The sequence below is a fragment of the Hemicordylus capensis genome, chromosome 1 (genome assembly GCF_027244095.1).
Source record: "Hemicordylus capensis ecotype Gifberg chromosome 1, rHemCap1.1.pri, whole genome shotgun sequence".
Taxonomy (NCBI): Eukaryota; Metazoa; Chordata; class Lepidosauria; order Squamata; family Cordylidae; genus Hemicordylus; species Hemicordylus capensis.
The window spans coordinates 235,254,199-235,274,097 of NC_069657.1; the positions used below are offsets into that span (position 1 = coordinate 235,254,199).

Below are 19,899 nucleotides of genomic sequence, written 5' to 3' on the forward strand. Positions count from 1 at the left end.
GGCTTGGCATGATATTTAAAAATATAGGGGGTGGGAGTGAGAGTTTACATACTTTTTCACCAAAATGAATTGGTGAAAACCACTTGTTACCCTCATCTGGACACCTTATTATGGGGCAATTTACAGAAGCAGTGTTAAGCAGAATCTAAATATATATTTCTCTAAGGCGTACCCGTCGCTAATCCCATCTGTGGCAGCTCTTGCAAGAGTTCATGAGCGAGCTGCCGGCAAGGGTAGAGGAAAGCGGCGGCACCGCACACTCATGTGAAACGCTGGGATTGGGCCAATCCCGGTGGCTACACGGCACCAAACCCGCCTAAGTAGCCTTCCAATTAAATGAGGTTAAGGGAGTGAGTGCTACCTTACCCATGTTTTATGGATTGTGTGTCAGCCACGGCTGCTTGCAGTTGCAGCTGGCACACGGGGGGTGGGGGGGATTCTGGTAATGCACTGTGCAATCGTACAGTGCATTATTGGTGCTCTGGGAGTGGGGCGGTGTGAGGCGGGGCAGCATGGGGGGGCAGTGCGGCACCTCTATCCTGGGAGCTGCAGCTGGAGCCACTGCTCATCTGGGAGGGACTTGGAGGAGATCATCTGCAGGGAAGTTAAGTTAAACCCTCCTTCTCACAGACCGCCACAGAGCTCTTCTCACAGATGAGAAGAGCTCTACGAAATTGCTTTCAGAAGAAAAGCAAGGTTTGTGGAGTTACCCAAACTATTGGACTCAGTGCCAAAATCAAGATCTTAAAACTACCTAGAAATACTCCTCAAAAATTGGTTTTTTAACAGTTTTTTTAAACAGTTTTAACAAAGCATGAAAAATGAGTAAACACCTTTGCACTTCAGAATTTATAGCTACACTAAAGACACATGAGACTGGCTTTTGTCTTTTTCTCCCCAGTCTTCAGTGCCACATCTCAAGCCACTACCTTTTAACTCAGGAGCATCTCAAAACAAATTTGTGAGATAGCAAAGTGGGAACTCTTCCAAAGGGGTTCTCTTATCTCACAAAAGTTAAAATGCAAGCATTGAAGGGGAAGGGAGCTTGAGGATCACCCAACCCCTTCATTGATATAAGAACTGAGTACTATCCCTACCTATTACTATGAATATTTATATATTGCTTTGCAACAGAAGTTCTCAAAGCAGTTTACACAGAAAAATAAAGTTGCTTCCCTGTTCCCAAGGGGCTCACAATCTAAAAAGAAACAGATAGACACCAGCAATAACTACCCCCTACTAAATACAAGAGAATCACCACTTTAAAACTGCCTCTTTGCTCAGTTAGCAGGTGAGTGCGCAGGGCATCCTGGGGAGACCGCCCCCCAGGCCAGGAGGCTTGTTTTAGCCTCCTGGTGGGGGGTCTCCTCACAAGTCACCGCAGCGCAGAGCCACGTCATGGCGACTCACAATCGCCAAAATGAGGTTAGCCGAGCGCTCGCTCATTTAAGGTGTGGGTGGGGGGGTAACTTAAGTGGGCTAACTGGCAGGAGCATCTCAAAGGAGCCACACAGCTCCCGGCGGTTCCCACGGCCGCAAGAAAGCAGACTGGGCTCCCTTAGCCCACTTTCCTGCAGTCGTGAGAACAGCCTCCTTACGTGCTTGCCATTCAAAGGAAAGTAGCCAATAAAATCCCACTGAGCATGCCAAGGGGCTTGGTTGTGCCTAAAGTAGATATAGCGGAGATAAAAGTAAGTCGTGTCAAAATAACCACCACATTAACATGTATGTTACATTCTTAATTGTGAAGAAAAAACAACATAGTCATACATTTTGAAGAATAAAATGTTTACCATAATTTGAGCATCGACAGCCTGTTCCTGGATAGTCTGTATAGCCTTTGCCAAGTCTTCATCACCTTCCTGAAGGCTAAAATCATCATCTGCTGGTACCTAAGCCACAATTACAAATACATGTAAAATGAGTACACTTGCTGAGTACATGAAAATTATTTCATATCAAAACATCATATAGAAGGCGGTTCCCACGATCAGTGGGAGCCGCCTGGAGATGGTTAGCAGGGAGAGCGGGCTTAGCCCGCTCTCCCTGCAGACGACCAAGCAATCTGCTCCAGGTGGCCGAATCAGCCGCCCACACGACTGCCTGCTCCGTTACAGAGCCGGCAAGGGCTGGGGGGATCAGGGGCCTGGAAGCTCCAGCATGCCCTGAACGAGCACGCAGGGCATGCTGGAGAGACCCCCGAGTCGGGAGGCTGCTTTTAAGCCTCTCGGTCAGGGGTCTACACGTGAGCTGCTGCGGCGTGGAGCGTGCCACAGCAATTCATGAATGTAGAGCCCAGGTTAGCAGAGTGCTCGCTCCACTAACCCAGGCTTAGGGGAGGGTTATTTAAGCGGGTTAACAGCTTGGAGGCCACCGGGCCTCCCAGTGGCTCTCAGGGTCAGGCAAAATCGGGCTCTCCTAACCCAATTTCACCTGATCGTGAGAATAGCCCCATAGTCTGCTACCATGATCCAGCAATGGAAGCACAGAGATAGAAGGAGGAGGCATTGCTCAACAGCAGAGCACACTTTCATTCATTAAGTCCCAGCTTCAATCTCTAGAATCTCCACTTAAATACTGTATGTCAGAGCTGTGAGAATCCTCTTCCTGAGAGTCTGGAGAGCTATAGCCAGACAGAAAGGGCAGTACTGGGAAAGATGACTAATGATATGATTCAGTCAAAGGCAGCTCCTTGTGTCTTGGTTTCCTTGTCTAAAGTGACTTCCCTTTTCATTTTCAATCAGAGGTGTCAATCCACACATGTACTTTATATGCAGCCCCTACAAGATATATTCATCTGAATTAATGAGGACATCCATGTCCAAAAATGATCCCCTCACACTTTATCAGGATATATAGCTGCAATCCAGGGGCTCCAATACATTCACACACTGACATCTTGCATGCAGGGGTGTCATGTTTCTTCTGTCAATTAGAGAATGTTGCTCGTGCAAAATTGATAAATCCCAAGAAATGCCCAAACTGCTTTCTGTCATGCACATGCATGGCTTTGGATCACAGTCTATCCAAGTCTCATTCCTTCACTGATGCTTTGATCATTTTACAGGAGTAGCATCAGTGTTTCATTTTCTTGTTTCATTTTCATACATACAAGTATAATGCATGAAGACACCTGCATTGCTAAAGTGAGAATGGTTACATTACGCTAATAGATGCTTCTAGAAACCATCCATGCTTCTAGCACTGGATGAGAAGAACCACTGGTACATCTTCCACACATTAGGTACAGCCCTACATATATGAACACTCAAGGACTGTGTCAGCACTGTACCAAGAACAGATTAAATTAATTCATTTGACAGACTTCAAATCAAAAGACAATGCTTATTAGCAAACATATGCTTAAAATCACCAATACCTCACTATAAAGTTTGTAAAGTTGTGCTGTAAAGTTGGTGTCAACTCCTGGCGACCACAGAGCCATGTAGTTTTCTTTGGTAGAATACAGGAGGGGTTAACCATTGCCATCTCCTGCGCAGAGTGAGATGATGCCTTTCAGCACCTTTCTATATCGCTGCTGTTCGATATAGGTGTTTCCCATATTCTGCAAAACATACCAATGGCGATTCGAACCAGTAACATCTTGCTTGCTAGGGAAGATTTCCCCACTGCATCATACAGTATGTTAAAATGAAGTTTAGGCACCAACTGTAGATAAGTATCTACCAGTCCTAAAGTTTTTATAATATTTTTTCTCTACAGTTGGTGCCTAAACTTCATTTTAACATAATGCACCAGCCACCTAATGGTGCAGCGGGGAAATGACTTGACTACCGTAGCAAGCCTGAAGTTGCCAGTCCGAATCCCCAGTTTCCCAGACTATGGGAAACACCAGCAGCAATATAGGAAGATGCTGAAAGGTATCATCACAAGCTGCATGGGAGATGGCAATGATAAACCCCTCCTGTTTTTGAAAAGAAAACTACATGGCTCTGTAGTCACCAGGAGTCGACACCAACTCAACGGCACACTTTACCTTACCAACTTTATAGTGAGGTATTGGTGATTTTAAGCATATATTTGCCATACATATATGCTTTATAAAGCTCTGTTTTCTGCTCTCTCACTTGGTATGCATATACAAAACATGCTGAGCCATTGTGGGGAGCAGGAGATCAGTGCACACTTCCCCTTATCTCCCCTCACTCCTTCTGCAGTTCTCCCTTTGCAATTTACCTGAGCTCGAGTAAACTGCATCTGGGCAAGGATAAAACTGGAAGGGCCGCCTGCTCCTCAATGTTTCTGTCTGCATGACAAGGTCATCGGACAAGGCTCTGCTCTGTGTGCCAACATTGAGAGAGGCTCGATTGTCATTCACACTGGACAGGGCCTTCTCAGTTATTGCCCCCATGCTTTGAAATGCTCTTCCTGTGGATGTCAGTCCTCTGGTTTCCCTTGCAGACTTTAAGAGGCAATTCAAAACCCTGCTCTTTGTTCAGGCCTTTGCCCCTTAGGGAGGGCTGGATTCTCAGTTCTCTGGAAGCTCTGTCTCTGTATTTTATGGTTTTATTGTTGATTGTTTTAAGGCAACTTGAACAAGCTTTTAAGGTTGTATTTTAATTCTGTAAATCAGCTAGGGATAAAGTTTATGAAAGACAGTACATAAATCTGAATAAATAAGGGAGATGCATAGCTAATGCAAACTTCCCATGCTCTGTACAACTTGAGGAGGATGGGGATGGAAGGAAAGAGGGTTCTGTGGAGCCCTACAGCAGTTCCTCTATGTGCAGGAACAGTACCCATTCTAGGATGGACCATATTATTGATTAACTGCTTAAAAATGAATATCTCTATATTTAATTAGCCATAGCATAAACTTTCTTCTCACTATTATATATTGCAACCTGCATTTAAAAATAAAACAAAACAAAAACATAACATAAATATCTAAGTTTATTACCTCTTCATATTGATAGTCTTCTTCAGAGCATTCCGTTACTGTAATCTCTGCATATTCAGTTAAGTCTAAAATAGAAACTGTATTGGTTTTAAACATAGCTTCAAAACATATTTTATTTGCTTTTATTTTTTAGAATGTATACACTTAATTCTCTGCCATCAGAGTGGCATCAAGCTGTTCAGTGAGCAACAAGCTCTCTTTGTAAAAGCAAACTCTATCTATTTAGAAATGTCAGTTTGCTGCTTGGTTGCCTACATACAAACAGTGCAAGCCACAACTATCAATCTGGCAACAAATTTTACCTCTCAAATATTTATGAACAGCATCAGTTAATCATGTCTTTGCCTTGATACGAGACTTCAGATGGCTATTTTCTCCACATATGCTGGATCCGATTAGGTTTCCATCACAAGCTTTTATCTGCCTTCTGATGGATATCAAATAGATATTCATAAAGCACCTGCTCATTTTAAAAACATGTATCATTTCTGAGGTTGTAAAGAAACTCTTACACATGTGATCTAAGTAGCATTCACTAAAATTGGGTCTGCAGGTGGAGCTGGTTCACACAGATTAAAAGGAAGGAAGCGTGTGGGGTAGGGGAGAGAACAGATGTTATGAGGACATTGTTCTCTGGTGTTTGGCTTTATGATTTTTGCTTCCAGTGTGAAAATGTCTAAGGATGTATGAAAATTTCTAGAGGGTATATTTGTGCCTATAGGTGAGAACATAACCCCCAAGAATAAACTGGGCCTCCTGTATTGAATACATCATTCATTCCCACAGCACTCTTATAAAAGTAGAAAATAACTCCCAATTTACATGGAAAACTGAGGGTGGAAGGAACTTCCAGAAGTTTATCAACAAGTCTACAAATTAACAACATTTACGTGGAAAGAAACTGAAGATGATAATTATTCATTGACTTTTTTTAGCTGACTATATATACCTAGAAAAATGTCTTAAGAATTGTAAAGAAAATTTTGCAATAGTTGGTTTTTCAAAACCCTATTGCTGTAGAAAATCAATTTCACATGTAGCAGAAGATGAATAAAACAAAGCATGCCTCACACATTTGCGGTGTTATTTATTATATTTTAGATTTCTTTCAAGCTTTCAATAACTGAAATATAGCTATGAAGACCTTTTTTGAAACTGCTTAAAAAACAACCTGTACAGTACCCCAGTACTGCAGGAACAATATGAATGCAATACTATTAGGCAGCATGAATCAAGAAAACTCTCAGCAAAATCCAGATCTTTAGTAAGACCATGGGACAAGTCAATTTACATGATTTACAGATTCTTATATACAAACATTGTTAGAAAATCCAGGGAGTGGGGGGAGTTACTTTCTCTTGAAAATAATATTAACAAAATGCAGAGGGGAAAGGTTTGGTTTTCACTTGTTGGGTCAGTGCACATCTAAGAATATTCAAAAGTCTGATTACTGTGGATTTCAATATACTGCTACTACTGCTATTTATATACTTTTTAAAAACAAAAGTGCTCAAAACGATTTACACAGAGAAATAAATATTAAGTAAATAAGACAGCTTCTTGTTCCAGAAAGGGCTCAGAATCTAACAAAGTATATGCCAGTAACAACCACTGGAGGGATGCTGTGCTGGGGTTGGATTGCTAAACCCTCCCCTGCTAAATGTAAGAGTATCACTACTTTAAAAGGTACTACTGAGCACCACTTTGCTCAGTTAGCAGGAGTTACAAGCTGTTTGAAGCCTACTGTGCAGGAGGAAGAACTGACCTGAGAAGGTAAGCTAGCTTTTCTACCCCCAAACCCCTTTTTTCTTGAAACAGCCAAACAGGAGGAAGGAGAGATTTTGAGGGGCTGGCTTCACTTTATGGGAGAAGTTCCAGTGTATGTGTCTGGGGTTGTTGTTTGGGGGGGGGGGTTTGCCAGGGCTTGCTTTTGCCAGGGCTTGTTTTGGGGGCTGTTTTGGCTTTTAGTTTTTGTTCTCTCTCTTGCCTGGTGTGAGACAGTGAAAGGAGCTAGGGCTGTGAGGTGAGTCACACCTGGTGGGAGCAGCCACATTCCTGTGGGGATAGGCATACAGCAGCATACCAGCAGGGACAGGCGAGGGAAATTAGTGCTTAATGAAGGGGGTCATTGGAGTTTTGCATGGAGATTAGCAGGGAGGGAAGTGGAACATAGGAAGCTGTCATATACTGAGTCAGACCATTGGTCTATCTAGCTCAGTATTGTCTTCACAGACTGGCAGCAACTTCTCCAAGGTTGCAGGCAGGAATATCTCTCAGCCCGATCTTGGAGAAGCCAGGGAGGGAACTTGCAATCTCCTGCTCTTCCCTGAGAGGCTCCATCCCCTAAGGGATGCATCTTACAGTGCACACACATCTTACAGTGCTCACTCATCTTACAGTGCTCACACATCTAGTCTCCCATTCATACAGACCCTGCTTAGCAAAGGGGACAAGTCATGCATGTAACCACAAGACCAGCTCTCCTTTCTGAGTCTGTGGGGAGCTTGAAAGGATGGGCTTGCGGGTATGGGGGTAGTTGGCACCCTATGTGCACTACACCACCACTTGCTCTGAGTCACCCCACCCCCCTCCAAGTGCAGTTATGGGGCTGCTGTAACCTCCATTATTCCATATGGGGAAAACTTCAAAAATATTTTTAAAATCAGCCCTTTGCCCAACTCCTTTGGAATCTGGGTGGTGGCAGGCACCCCTTGGGGCACTACCACCCAACCCACTCTTCTGCCCCTGAAGCCCCCTTTCTGCCCCAAATCTGCCCCAAAGACACACCAACAATTCCTAAAAAATCAGCCCTTTACCCAATTCCTTTGGAATCTGGGTGGTAGCAGGCACCCCTTGGAGCACTGCCACCCAACCCACTCTTTGCCCCTGAAGCCCACTTTCTGCCCCAAAGAACATAACAGTGCACATCATCATCATCGACAACAGAGCTTTGCAAAGAACCAGGTTTCCATGATATCACACAGATGCAACAGACTAGGCCCTAGGGCCAACAACAATGCCCTGCCCTCTTCTCCCCCAAGCATTTTTCATCCACAATCAACAGAGACACAGCTACATCTGTGGCACCCAGCCATAAAAACGGTTTCTGTAAGGATGCAAAACAATGAACATTCTGCCAGTGGAACAGCGAGGTTTGCCCCCCTCCCCACCTACCCAAGTAGAGTGATGGTCCTGACAACAATGGCACAAATTTTTTAGCACAATTTTTGACATTTCTGCAACAGTTTGGAGCCTGTGGCACCACACAACCTATGCAAGCAATCTAGTTTGAATAAAAATGATGATGATTATAGAAGTCACAATATGACCCAATCTTCATTGCAAAGAACGAGAGAGAGAGAGAGAGAGAGAGAGAGAGAGAGAGAGAGAGAGAGAGAGAGAGAATGGGGGTACACTCACTCAGTCTAGGTGTGTTTAGTTGTCTGTGGTCTGGTATTTGAGTCTACTCTTCTTCAATCTTCAGGTTTGTGTGGAATGGGGCAAAAGCCATGAAAATCTGGGGGGAAATAAACACTCCCTCCCCACAGAACAGTGACCACAGGTCATTTGAGATAGCAAGATAGACCAATGAACTGCCTTGGTACTATGGAACAGCTTCAAATGTTCATTTAACTGAAGTGGAGTGAGCCGTAGCCCAAACAAATCAGCCTACTGTTCAGAATTGTTGAGATTTCTCATCACTGCATTTAAGAAAGTGCAAAACCATGGATCATGGTTACAAGAAAGAGAGAAGCAACTAAGATTCCTGGGGATGTCAATAGATTGACAGGGGTATTCCCCACCCCCCTCCTTTTGTCTCCTGTAGTCCCGTGTGGATGACCTGTCCCTGCAGTGGCAACGTTGTGAACCACTGGCTTAGACATCATGTCCCACCAAACTGAAATTACATTAGAATGCTCAACTTGGGCAACAAAACTTAGACACCACTATACCTCATAAAAAATCAGAAGAAAAACAAAATAGCTCTTCAAAAGAGCCCTGAACAAGTCAAAAGATTCTTTCTAAACTTTTGGAAAGAAAAACCTATGTAATTTCAGAACTTTCCTAACCAGCTTCTCAAAAGGTTTCTCCACACAATCTATACTATGGCTTTTAGCAAGAGCTTTGGAATTGCATTGAGCTCCCAAAGATATTTGGGTGTTTCTGTCTCAAAATGCTGTCTTCCAAATCCCTCTGCAAGGTCAGTTTGCATTTCAATCACACTGAATACAACACATACTTAAGTAAACCATTCATGAGCATTTTTTGCATATCTTTTTGCATATCTTATCTTCTGCTAATCACTCAGTGCCTCAGCTGGAGTGAAGAGAGTCAGAGAAGTCAATCTGAATTGCAATGCTTTTCCTAAGAACAAAGCATTCTGTCCGAAACACAGTCATTTCGATTTGGAAACAAAAATCTCTGGTTTTTAATTCTTGATTTTGTTTTGGTTACAAAACCTCCGAAATTGCCATTTTCGGGCACAAAACGTTTTGTACCCGAATTAAATGCACAAGCCTAGTTGGCACATGTGTTGATGCCATTTGCATCCCAACACTGTGCATGGGCTGCTGGGAGCAGCATCCCATCAGCACAGCATGGCAGTTTAAAGGGAACAAGCAGCACAGCTCCTACTTGCAAATTAGATTTAAAGAACTACAGTGCCGCAATGGGGTGGTGCGGGGCGGGCGCGGGGGCAGCTCAATGGAGGAGCAGGTACAACCTGCCTGCCTCCTTTTAAAGATATCCCTAGCCCCACACCAAAACATTTGGGCTGCAGGAGGCCAAATCATATTGGCACCTCTCCAAAGACCATCCCCAGCTTGGCATGCAGTGCCAGTCTGTACTATTAGCCAGTGCAGATGGAAAGGGTTAACAACCCTTCTCCACATGCCACAATTCCCATCTGGATTGGTCCCCCTTAAGCTGCTTGTTAAAGTAGCCAGTCTTAAGCACATCTCTTAATAACCAAATTAACATATTACTAGCCGACCGTGCACAGAGCATCTGTGCAGCACTATGGGGCCAGCTGTTTCCCCTGTTTACTCCTCTCTTCCCCTTCCCTTCAGCCCCGCACTCTCCAGCCCTCCCCCATCCCATTCCTCCCCACACACAGAGCCTCACCTGGCTGCGGGTGACCAAGAAGGGCCCTGCCGCCCACCCGCCCCCGCTGTTTTTTTCTCCCTCCCTCCCTCCGCCCGGCCGCCGCTTTTCTCTCCCTGCCCGTCCACCGCCAGTTTTCTCTCTCCCCCTCCGCCTGTCTGCCACTGTCCCTGCCCCCGCTGCTGCTTTTCTCTCCCCCACTCCTCCACCCACCACCACCACTTTCTTCCCCCTCTCCTCCTCCCTCCTCACTCGGCCGGGCCTCTCACTGGAACTCTTGCGTCTCGCACCACCAAATCCTGGACACACATGCCGGCTAAGAGAATTAATTAACATATTAAGGTACACACGACCATAAAAGAGGGGGCGGGGAGGGCTTGTGAGGTAAGCAGGATTGTTTATACCTTTCCCCACATGACTGCAGTGATCCTCTAGCTGCACTGCTCACCTGTGCACACGATTACTGCTGTGGTGAGTGGCATGGCATCCTGGACGCCAGGGAATTGAAGCCCAGACTCCCCAAATCCCGTAATGCACCACGCAAGCAGCACAGTGCATTGTGGCAATGCTAGAGGCTGGGTCACTCCTTCCCCCCAGCTTCTATTGTTCACATGGCTGCCGGCAGTCCAGCTGGGGCGTAACAAGGCTGGAGTGGGCCCAGAGACAAAATTTTAAAATGGGCCCCTCGCTGATACAGTCCAGCTAAAAAACTACTTGGCTACCCAGCCGAGGAGCGCCAGGATCGGTCCCTACTTGGGTAGGGCTGCTCTAACCCGGGTAAAGCTGCTCATGAGAATGACCTCACCTCAGTTATACATCTGAAACATGGGGATAATAGAAATCTTCCTTTCGGGAGGATTCACTGTGAGAATAAGTGGTGATAACACAGGAATATACTGGGCTATGAACATAAAATAATACAAAAAGAAAATCAAACACAGTCCTAACTATTACAAGACAAGGCCTGAATGTTGATCTGTCTGCCAGGAAATCTTAGATTGTTTGTTCCTTCAGTTTGCACAGCTTGATATCATAACCACATTATTTTATTAGTTAGCCTTATTTTAATAGTTTTTATTTGATGTTCTCTGACCCTGCTGTTTGAAAAGCAAATACCTACATACTAGCCTTCAAAGTGCTAAATCTATTGTACAAAACGCTAGGATAAATTAAGATTAACTCCACTAATGTCCTTGGAAGAACTGGGGTGTGTGTGAATAAATCAACTGCCCACTGGCAAAGTATCTCAGTAGCAGATTACAGGCCTCCTACTGTGGGATCAGTTGCACTGTGCAGTTCCTGGATTTAAAATGGCTGTTTCAGGGTATATTATATGATGAAATGCTTGGCAAATAATATCCCACAATCACAGCCTGCAGAAGGTCACTACACAATTTAAGAAACAGAAAAATTGCATTGTATGAGTGAAGTTGTGGGAGGAAATATATTAATTAACAAACATGCAAGTTAAAACCACAAATGCTTACTGAAAACCATGAGTTTACAGGGGCTTTCTATATAAAGAATAGCCGGAAACGCCTTCACATTTTTTTTTAATCCTTGCACACAGAAAACTAGTTTAGTCTTCACTCTGACATCTAGAAGCTTTTGCCCTCATATGTTAGTTTTCTTGGTTGGAGATTTGGGGGGTGGGGGATATTTTTTGATATAAATTCCATTGAGTGAACACCCCAATGTTTGTTTATCGCGCAAAGTTTATTATGTTTATTGAGCAAAGTTTATGTGACCCCAGTTGTCAAACTATAGGCCTGTCACACAGCCAATTGGGAGTGGGTTGGAGGGTTAGAGAGCTCCTACCCCAGTAGCAGCACAGGTTCAGAACCTCTGTTTGGGTCAACAAACCCAGGAAACACACACATCCACTGTTGAAATCAGGAACTGCAAGCATGGAAAGTCCTCCAAGGCCTAGCAGGGCTTCCCAGCACACTTTGCACTGCCATCAGATTGGAAAGCCTCTTGTCAGCAGCTGCCCTCTGATTAGCCATGGGGTATGAGGTGGGCTCAGCCCTTCTGAAGCCGCTACAGCTACAGGATCATAGAGTGTGCTTTGCAGAGTGGCATGAATGGCAGCCTCTATTGCTTCCATGCAAGACAGCACCTGGTGGGTCCCCGTGGCTGGGCAGAAAGTAGTGGGTTCACGAGACCTTTCCTCCTGCCTTGGTGAACAGCAAGGCAGAAAAGATGAGGGATTGTCATGAGTTCACACAATCATGCAAACCAGGGTAGCCTGTCTTCCACCCTGATTTTGATGACTGTGTGAACCAGCCTTATTTGATGCATACATACATGTTTACAGATCCCCAGATGCACTCAGTAAGGCTATTCACATGACTGGTGGGCAGGCAGGGGGGAAGGCTGCGCTGAACTTACCTTTCCCCTCCCACCCCTAACCCCCACCCCACCCCAATCTCCTTGCCTTCCCCACCGCCTCCTGGCTGCACGGCTTGGTCACACATAAGTGGCTCTCCCGGGAACTGCACAGCTTTCCGGAGGCTGGGACAATGCATCCAGGAATCCCATAATGCACCATGTGGCAAGCACGGTGCATTGGGGAATTCCCATTGGACTCTAGGCGCCCATCTCTGTGTCTGAACAGACTGCAAGCAGCACAAGCAAACACATAAGCCCAGCTGCCAGGTTAAGAGAGTGTGCTTGAGCCCTTAATACTGGCTAAAGGCTGGGTCAAAAAGGCAGGTTAGGTTCCACGGTAGCGTCAAGATCCACTTCGATCAAAGTACTGCACACAAGCAAACTAGCCCAGGCTGGCTGCCTTAGCCTGGGTTAGGCTGCTCATGAGAACAGCCTTCCTGTGTTGTTCAGGAGAAAGCAAGCAGAAGCAGGTCTATATTTTCTCCAGGTGCCTGCAGTAGGAATGCCTACAAATAGATCTAAAAATTATAGTTCCCTGCATGAGTTACAACAGTTGGAGGTGTGAAATGCATAGGTGTGATATAGTGGGGGAACCCATATTATCTAGCTTTCCCCTGTCCCCATATACATAGGAACATAGGAAGCTGCCATATACTGAGTCAGACCATAGGTCAATCTAGCTCAGTACTGTCTATACAGACTGGCAGCGGCTTCTCCAAGGTGGCAGGCAGGAATCTCTTTCAGCCCTATCTTGGAGAAGCCAGGGAGGGAACTTGGAAGTTTCTGCTCTTCCCAGAGCAGCTCCATCCCCTGAGGGGAATACCTCGCAGTGCTCACAGATCAAGTCTCCCATTGAAATGCAACCAGGGCAGATCCTGCTTAGTTAAGGGGACAAGTCATGCTTGCTACCACAAGACCAGCTCTACTCTCCTAGACCCAGGTACCCTATAAATAAATTTAATCCTTAGAAAAGCATTCACACTACACTAAATGATGGACAGAACAAACAGGACAGTATATTACACAGCTTGCTTTCTGGTTCTCTGGGAGCCTGAAATAAGTACCACATAGTCTATAGCAGGGTATCTTAACCTTGGGCCCCCAGATGTTGTTGGACTACAACTCCCATCATCCCCAGATATGGCCGTTGTGGCTGAGGATGATGGGAGTTGTAGTCAAAAACATCTGGGGCCCAAAGAAACCCTGGTCTATAGCCAGCCCACAACAGGAGAGAGTTAAGTAATCTTTACTGGGGCTCAACAGGAAATGTAATACAGAAGTGGCGCAGTGGGGAAATGCTTGACTAACAAGCAGAAGGTTGCTGGTTTGAATCCCCACTGGTACTATATCAGGCAGCAGCGATATAGGAAGGTGCTGAAATGCATCATCTCATACTGGATGAGAGGAGGCAATGGATAACAATACAGGAGGCCCTTCCTGTATTCTACCAAAGAAAACCACAGGGCTCTATAGTCGTCAAGAGTCGAAATTGACTTGACGGCACATTTTACTTTTACTTTACAAACAAATAACACAATGTTATCTAAGACAAGTTATGGCAGCTTTCACCTTCTCCCTTCTTTTGACAAATCTACTCAACATTAATAGATTAATTTGCAATGCTGACAGAAACGTCACAGTGCCAAATCTGCCCAATATTTCAGTGAAGAGAGGTTGAAGCATATGCTTGATGATTTAGGGACTTTCAAGCCAGGTAGCTTTCTGTTCATCTTTATAAGGGCAAAGGACTTGATCGCTCCCTTAAGTCACTGCACTGTAGATTCACTTCACACTCCTCCTTGCTTTGCGGGCTCCACCAGTCTCATGAACCACTTGAGACAGATGAGGCCTCCAAAATGGCCCTGACCCTTTGGGTTCAGCAGATATCTGCATTCATCCTTTGAGAGCAGCAGATATCTGATCATCTGATCCTCTTAACTGAGCCAGAGTGTGATCACCTTGAGCTTTGGGGGAAGGATGCCATTTTCTCACTAACAACCTAATAAAGTTGTAGCCCTTTCTCCCATAGGGTTGCCTCATTGTTTTTATTGCCTCGTATCTTCTGGTGTGGGGGGAAATTATATTTTTCCACATGAGTCCTCTAGATGGGAAACACTGATATTGTGTGGAATAAAACAATGGCTGTAAGAAATGAAGAAATATCTCTATACCTATATATAACATGGATGGTTATGTGTTTTAATAATTTACTTATGTATTTTAATAATAATTTACTTATGTATTTTAATAATAAACAACTTCCTATTGCAGATAGAAGAAAACAAACACCACCACTTCAGTTCCTGATTGCTTTTCAAATCAGTTTTGGTTGTAAATGGGTGATCTACGCAAGTGTGAGTTCAACTTACTCATGGGTTTGTTTAATTAATTAATTAATTAATTAATGTATATACCACCTAATAAAGAAATATCTAGGTGGTGCACAGAATTAAAACATAATATAAAATATAAAACATTTAAAATTCATAAAGATAAAAAAATCCTAATAAATAAAAAGACATTAAAGTTTAAAAAATTTGGTTTCAGTTAAAAGCTTGGGAAAATAGGTACATCTTCAGGGTCCTCCTAAAAACAAACAGAGAAGGAGATGTTCTTATTTCAGCAGAGAGTGCATTCCAAAGCCCTGGGGCAGCCACAGTGAAGGCCTGGTCCCGAGTTGCCACCAAGCGATTTGGCGGCAACCGTAACCGGACCTCTCCAGATGATCTTAATAGGCGACAGGTTTCAGGACAGAGAAGGTGTGGTTTTAAGTACCCTAGACCTAAGCCATTAAGGGATTTATAGGCGATAACCAGTACTTTGTATTTTGTTCGGAAACATATGGGCAGCCAGTGCAGTTCTTTTAGAATCAGTGTTATACGGTCCCTTTGGGTAAGTAAACCCAGAGACCAATCTGACTGCCGCACTCTGTACCAATTGTAGTTTCCAAACTATATACAATGGCAGACCCATGTAGAGTGCATTATAGTAGTAAAACCTAAAGATTACCTGGCATATCAGCCAAAGCTGATAAAAAGCACTTCTGGCCACAGCCTCAACCTGAGAAACCAGGAAGAGTTTGGGATCCAGGAGCATTCCCAGACTATGGAGCACTCTTTTAGGGGGAGTGCAACCCCATTCAGAACAGGCAGATCTAAACATCTCTTGGATCCCAACCCCCTACAGACAGTACCTCCATCTTGTTTGGATTCAACTTCAGTCTGTTATCCCTCATCCAGCCCAATATCACTTCTGGAAAGGCACTTAGAGAGGTCATGCTATTTCCTGAGAAATAGATGGAGAAATAGATCTGGGTGTCATCAGCATATTGATAGCATCCCAGACCAAACTTCCTGAAGTTCTCTCTCATCATGTAGATGTTAAAAAGCATTGGAGACAATATGGAGCCTTGTGGAATCCCTCACTTTAGCTCTTGCTTTTCAGAGTAACAGTCTCCTAGTGACACCATCTGGAATCTGCTAGAGATAGGAATGGAACTACTATAAAACAGTGCCACCCAATCCCACCTCCTTCAAGTCACCCAGCAGGATAACATGGTCAATGGTATCGAATGCCACCGAGAGATCCAGAAGGATCAGCAGAGTCACACTCCCTCTGTCAATTGCCAATTGGAGATCATCCATCAGGCCAACCAAGGCAGTCTCAACCCCTTAGCCCACCCGAAAGTCAGTCTGGGAAGGATCTAAATATTCTGTGTCATCCAAAACTGCCTGGACCTGAGAAGCAACCACTCACTCAACCACCTTGCCCCACCAAGGAAGATTAGAGACAGGTCTGTAATTAACCAACTCTGAGGGTTCCAGTGCAGGTTTCTTCAAATAAGTTCTAATAATAGCCTCAAGACAAGGCTCTAGGAGAAAACAATGGCAATCTGTGCAGTAAAATGCCAAAGAATTTTTAAAATCTCAAGCGTAAGCAACACCCCATCTTCTAAACATCAAAGCATCTATTTCCTCATTCTCAAATTAGCTCTTGCAGTCAAAGAGCCAGATCAGATTGTGAAACAAATTAAAGAGGTGTGATCTCTTTGGGTAGCTGATGGAAAGAGTATTACGTCTCAAACACAGAGACATACACACAAGTTTGGCACTTCTTAGAGATTAAGAGTTATTCCATGTCTATACTGCTAAAATACACAGGAGTACAGACACTCATGAACTGTGAGATGGAATGCTTCCTCTCTAAAAATAAATTACAGACTCCAATCTGTTATGTGATACATGGAAATGGAGTGCTGGTTCACACATCCATAAACATAACATGCCTCCCTATCATATGCAAGTTTTCTGAGAAATAAGTCCTAAACAGAACTTACTCCCAGTTATGTATGGGGAATGAAGAAAGCCTAGAGACTTTGCTCAGGCTGTCAAGTTACCTAGAACCAGCTCTGTCAGGGTCAGCAGTGCCAGCAGACTCACTATAGTATTTTTCTTTTTTAACAAAATCACTCTGAAGTGATTTCAATACAAGCACAATACAAAAGCATATTTGGTGTTTCTGGCAAGATGCTTGTCTTTGGACTAACATTTTAAGATACTGTATTTGCATTAAGAAAAGATGGCATTTACAATACATCATGCTTAAAACTGAGGATGATTTATAGACCGGCCTTCTGAAATAGTTGTAAAGTATGCCGTCGAGTTGGTGTTTACTCCTGGCAACCACAGAGCCCTGTGGTTGTCTTTGGCAGAATACAGGATGGGTTTACCATTGCCATCTCCCGCACAATATGAGATGATGTCTTTCAGCATCTTCCTATATCGCTGCTGCCTGATATAAGTGTTTCCCATACCAGCGGAGATTCAAACCAGCAACCTCTTGCTCCCAAGGCAAGTTACTTCCCCACTAAGCGAATAGCTGACATATACATTATTCAGCAAAACATCAAGGGATACACTGTGTTCCCTTGCTTTCTGGCTCCACATCTTAAAATTTAAATCCTTCCCCTGGGGATTCTAAAAAAGAAGCTATGAAGCCTAAAAAATTGAGTCAAACAAATCCTGAGACCTGATAACTTCAGTATTGGTCAGATTTAGTTTTAGTTTTGGCATTAAGGTAAAGAAAGATAACAGGAAAAGAACTCACTATTGTCCCTGATCATATGTAAATCTGATCACAAAGCCTGAAGCTTTTGAAAAGGAGAGAAGAAAAGAAAGCAGTGGATGCAACATTCCAGGCTAGCACACTCCAGCTAGAATGTAATGCATCTTACATAGGAGTCAACTCCATTCAAACAGAGACACTTACTTCTGTGTAAATGTCCATAGCATTGTGCCAAAAATCTATGTATACACATGCTTGGTAGTAAGCACTATTGAACTCAGTGAGACTCACTCACGTGTACATACGCAGGAATGGGCTGCAACCCCACCCTTACTTAACCAGGATAAAGTTAAAGTAAAGTTGTGTGTCAAATCGGTGTTGACTCCTGGTGACCACAGAGCCCTGGTAGAATACAGGAGGGGTTTACCATTGCCATCTCCCACACAGTATGAGATGATTATGCCTTTTGGCATCTTCCTATATTGCTCCTGCCCGACATAGGTGTTTCCCATAGTCTGGGAAACATACCAGCAGGGATTCAAACCAGCAACCTCTTGCTCCGAAAGTGAGCAAGGTGAGCATTAGGTGGCTCCACCCTGGATAAAGCACCATTATTGTAAACCGCCCTGAGCCAGTTTTGGAAGGGTGGTATAACAATTGAATGAATGAATGAATGAATAAATAAATAAATAAATAAATACACTAGAATTTACTTCAAACAAGCATAAGGACCTAACAAAATGCCTGAGTGATTGACAGGGGAACCTACTCTCCTCAGCTCCTCTGAGGAAAGACATGCTTGAAAGCCTGGGATGGGAGGCAGAAAATGTCTGTAGTCAGCCCTGTTAAAAGTTGGCAAGAGTTATTCCTTCCCATGTATTTTAATGCTTTATTGCTACACGAATCAACAGGGCTGTCATCTGAAAAATAAACATAGAAAAGGAATAATGACACATATGTATTAACTGTGGATATATGAAGCATGAGATACTGTGATAATGGGGGGAAAATACACCAACTAAAAGTAAAAAAGGGAGAGCAAAAACCAAAAAGATATGCTAACTTGAGTACAATTTACAAACTTTGCAAAAATCACCATGCACACAATGCAAGTATGGCAATATTGTTAAATAGAAAATAAAATGTAACAATTTATTAATTTAACTTTAAGGGTGTTAGGAAAGGGCTTGGTTCTTCTTCTTCTTTTATTGATTTATTTTATTTATGTAATGTCTTCCACAGTTTTTCATACACAGGTACTTAGTTTGAGAGCTGATCTATATTTCTTTTTTCAAGTGAAATTATCATTCTCCCACCTACTTATAGAAAAGAAACAAGAGTTTGTTTAAAGCTATGTGTGTGATATCTAATCAGAGAGCTCCATCTAGATAGATTTTTTTTTAAAAAGAGCTTCTTCTTTTTATTTTTTAAGATGAGAGCTTTGTTAACTCTCGTGGCAAGCAGCCCGACATTGGGAGCTGTTTCTCCTTCCAAGCTGACAAGACCTCCCTCCCTCCCTTAAAACCCAGGAGGGCATCTTCTTTCTCATCCCCTCCCTCCACTAGTCCCTCGCCGATGCGCAGACTTGCTGCTGCGGCTGCGGCAGCGACGTTTTCCCTTCGGGCACTGCCTCGGGGCGAGCGAGGGAACGGACGGACATGGAAAGGATACGCTGCAGGCAGAAGGTGCCCTCCGACGTCGACACCGACGTAGCCTCCTCCATGCTCCCTTCAGTTTCTCCGCCACGGCGTTGTCGATACACTAGGTCGCATTCTTCGGTTGCTAAGGGTAACCGCACGGCCACTTCCGCTCTGTTTCCAGTTGCCATCGGAGAGCCATCGAGCTAGAGAGACTAGAATCCTTAACACCCACAGAGCCCGAACTTCCGCTGCATACTGGCCGCCACCATTATTTGCTATGGACGCAAGGGGTGGCGTTGCTCCTCTATCCCTCTCCATCTCTATGGTGAAAGACCTGTAAATAGTTGGCCTTGGAAGCGTAATTGGAAAAAGACAAAACATTTGTCTTACGCTGTCCTGGCTGCGCTAGCTCACACAAACGAATTCTCCAAGGAATGCATTTTCCTTAAAATCAAAAGGATGTCAAATAATGTAAAGTCTTAAATACTTAATTTTTTCAGTTACTTAAATTCATTCTCTCTGTACTGTTTGAGGTTTGCCTCCTCTCCGCCCCCCACCCCCGCCAGTTTATCCACTGCATGCCTCCGAATCCTTTTGCCATATCGTCGCACCGCAAACAAATTGAAACAGAAAGACTTAAAATGGCTAGGTGCAATTGCTGGAGATGTAAAAGGAAGAAGCCAACCTGTCTCATATGGCATGTTCAATATTATAATTGCTTTCTTTTGGGAAGAACTGCAATACTGAATTACTATGATTACAAAGACTTGAATTTAATAC

The 19,899-nt window shown here is 43.9% G+C and overlaps 1 protein-coding gene across 10 annotated transcripts in view; it reads right to left on the bottom strand.

Moving 5' to 3' along the window:
* The window catches only part of SPAG16 (sperm associated antigen 16), a 754,101-nt gene extending 734,712 nt beyond the window's left edge, over nucleotides 1-19,389 (bottom strand). For 5 of the 10 annotated variants that reach the window (XM_053283351.1, XM_053283355.1, XM_053283354.1 and 2 more), the window contains exons 1-3: nucleotides 19,151-19,389; nucleotides 4,922-4,968; nucleotides 1,794-1,892 (exon numbers count right to left, since the gene is read on the bottom strand). In XM_053283351.1, coding sequence (XP_053139326.1) covers nucleotides 1,794-1,892; nucleotides 4,922-4,968; nucleotides 19,151-19,307 — 303 coding nt within the window. In that variant the 5' untranslated portion in view covers nucleotides 19,308-19,389. Of the gene's footprint in view, nucleotides 1-1,793; nucleotides 1,893-4,921; nucleotides 4,999-5,223; nucleotides 5,349-19,150 lie in introns of those variants that run through there. The other 5 variants (XM_053283350.1, XM_053283357.1, XM_053283358.1 and 2 more) reach the window with 5 other exon arrangements.
* Nucleotides 19,390-19,899: the final 510 nt, after the last annotated feature.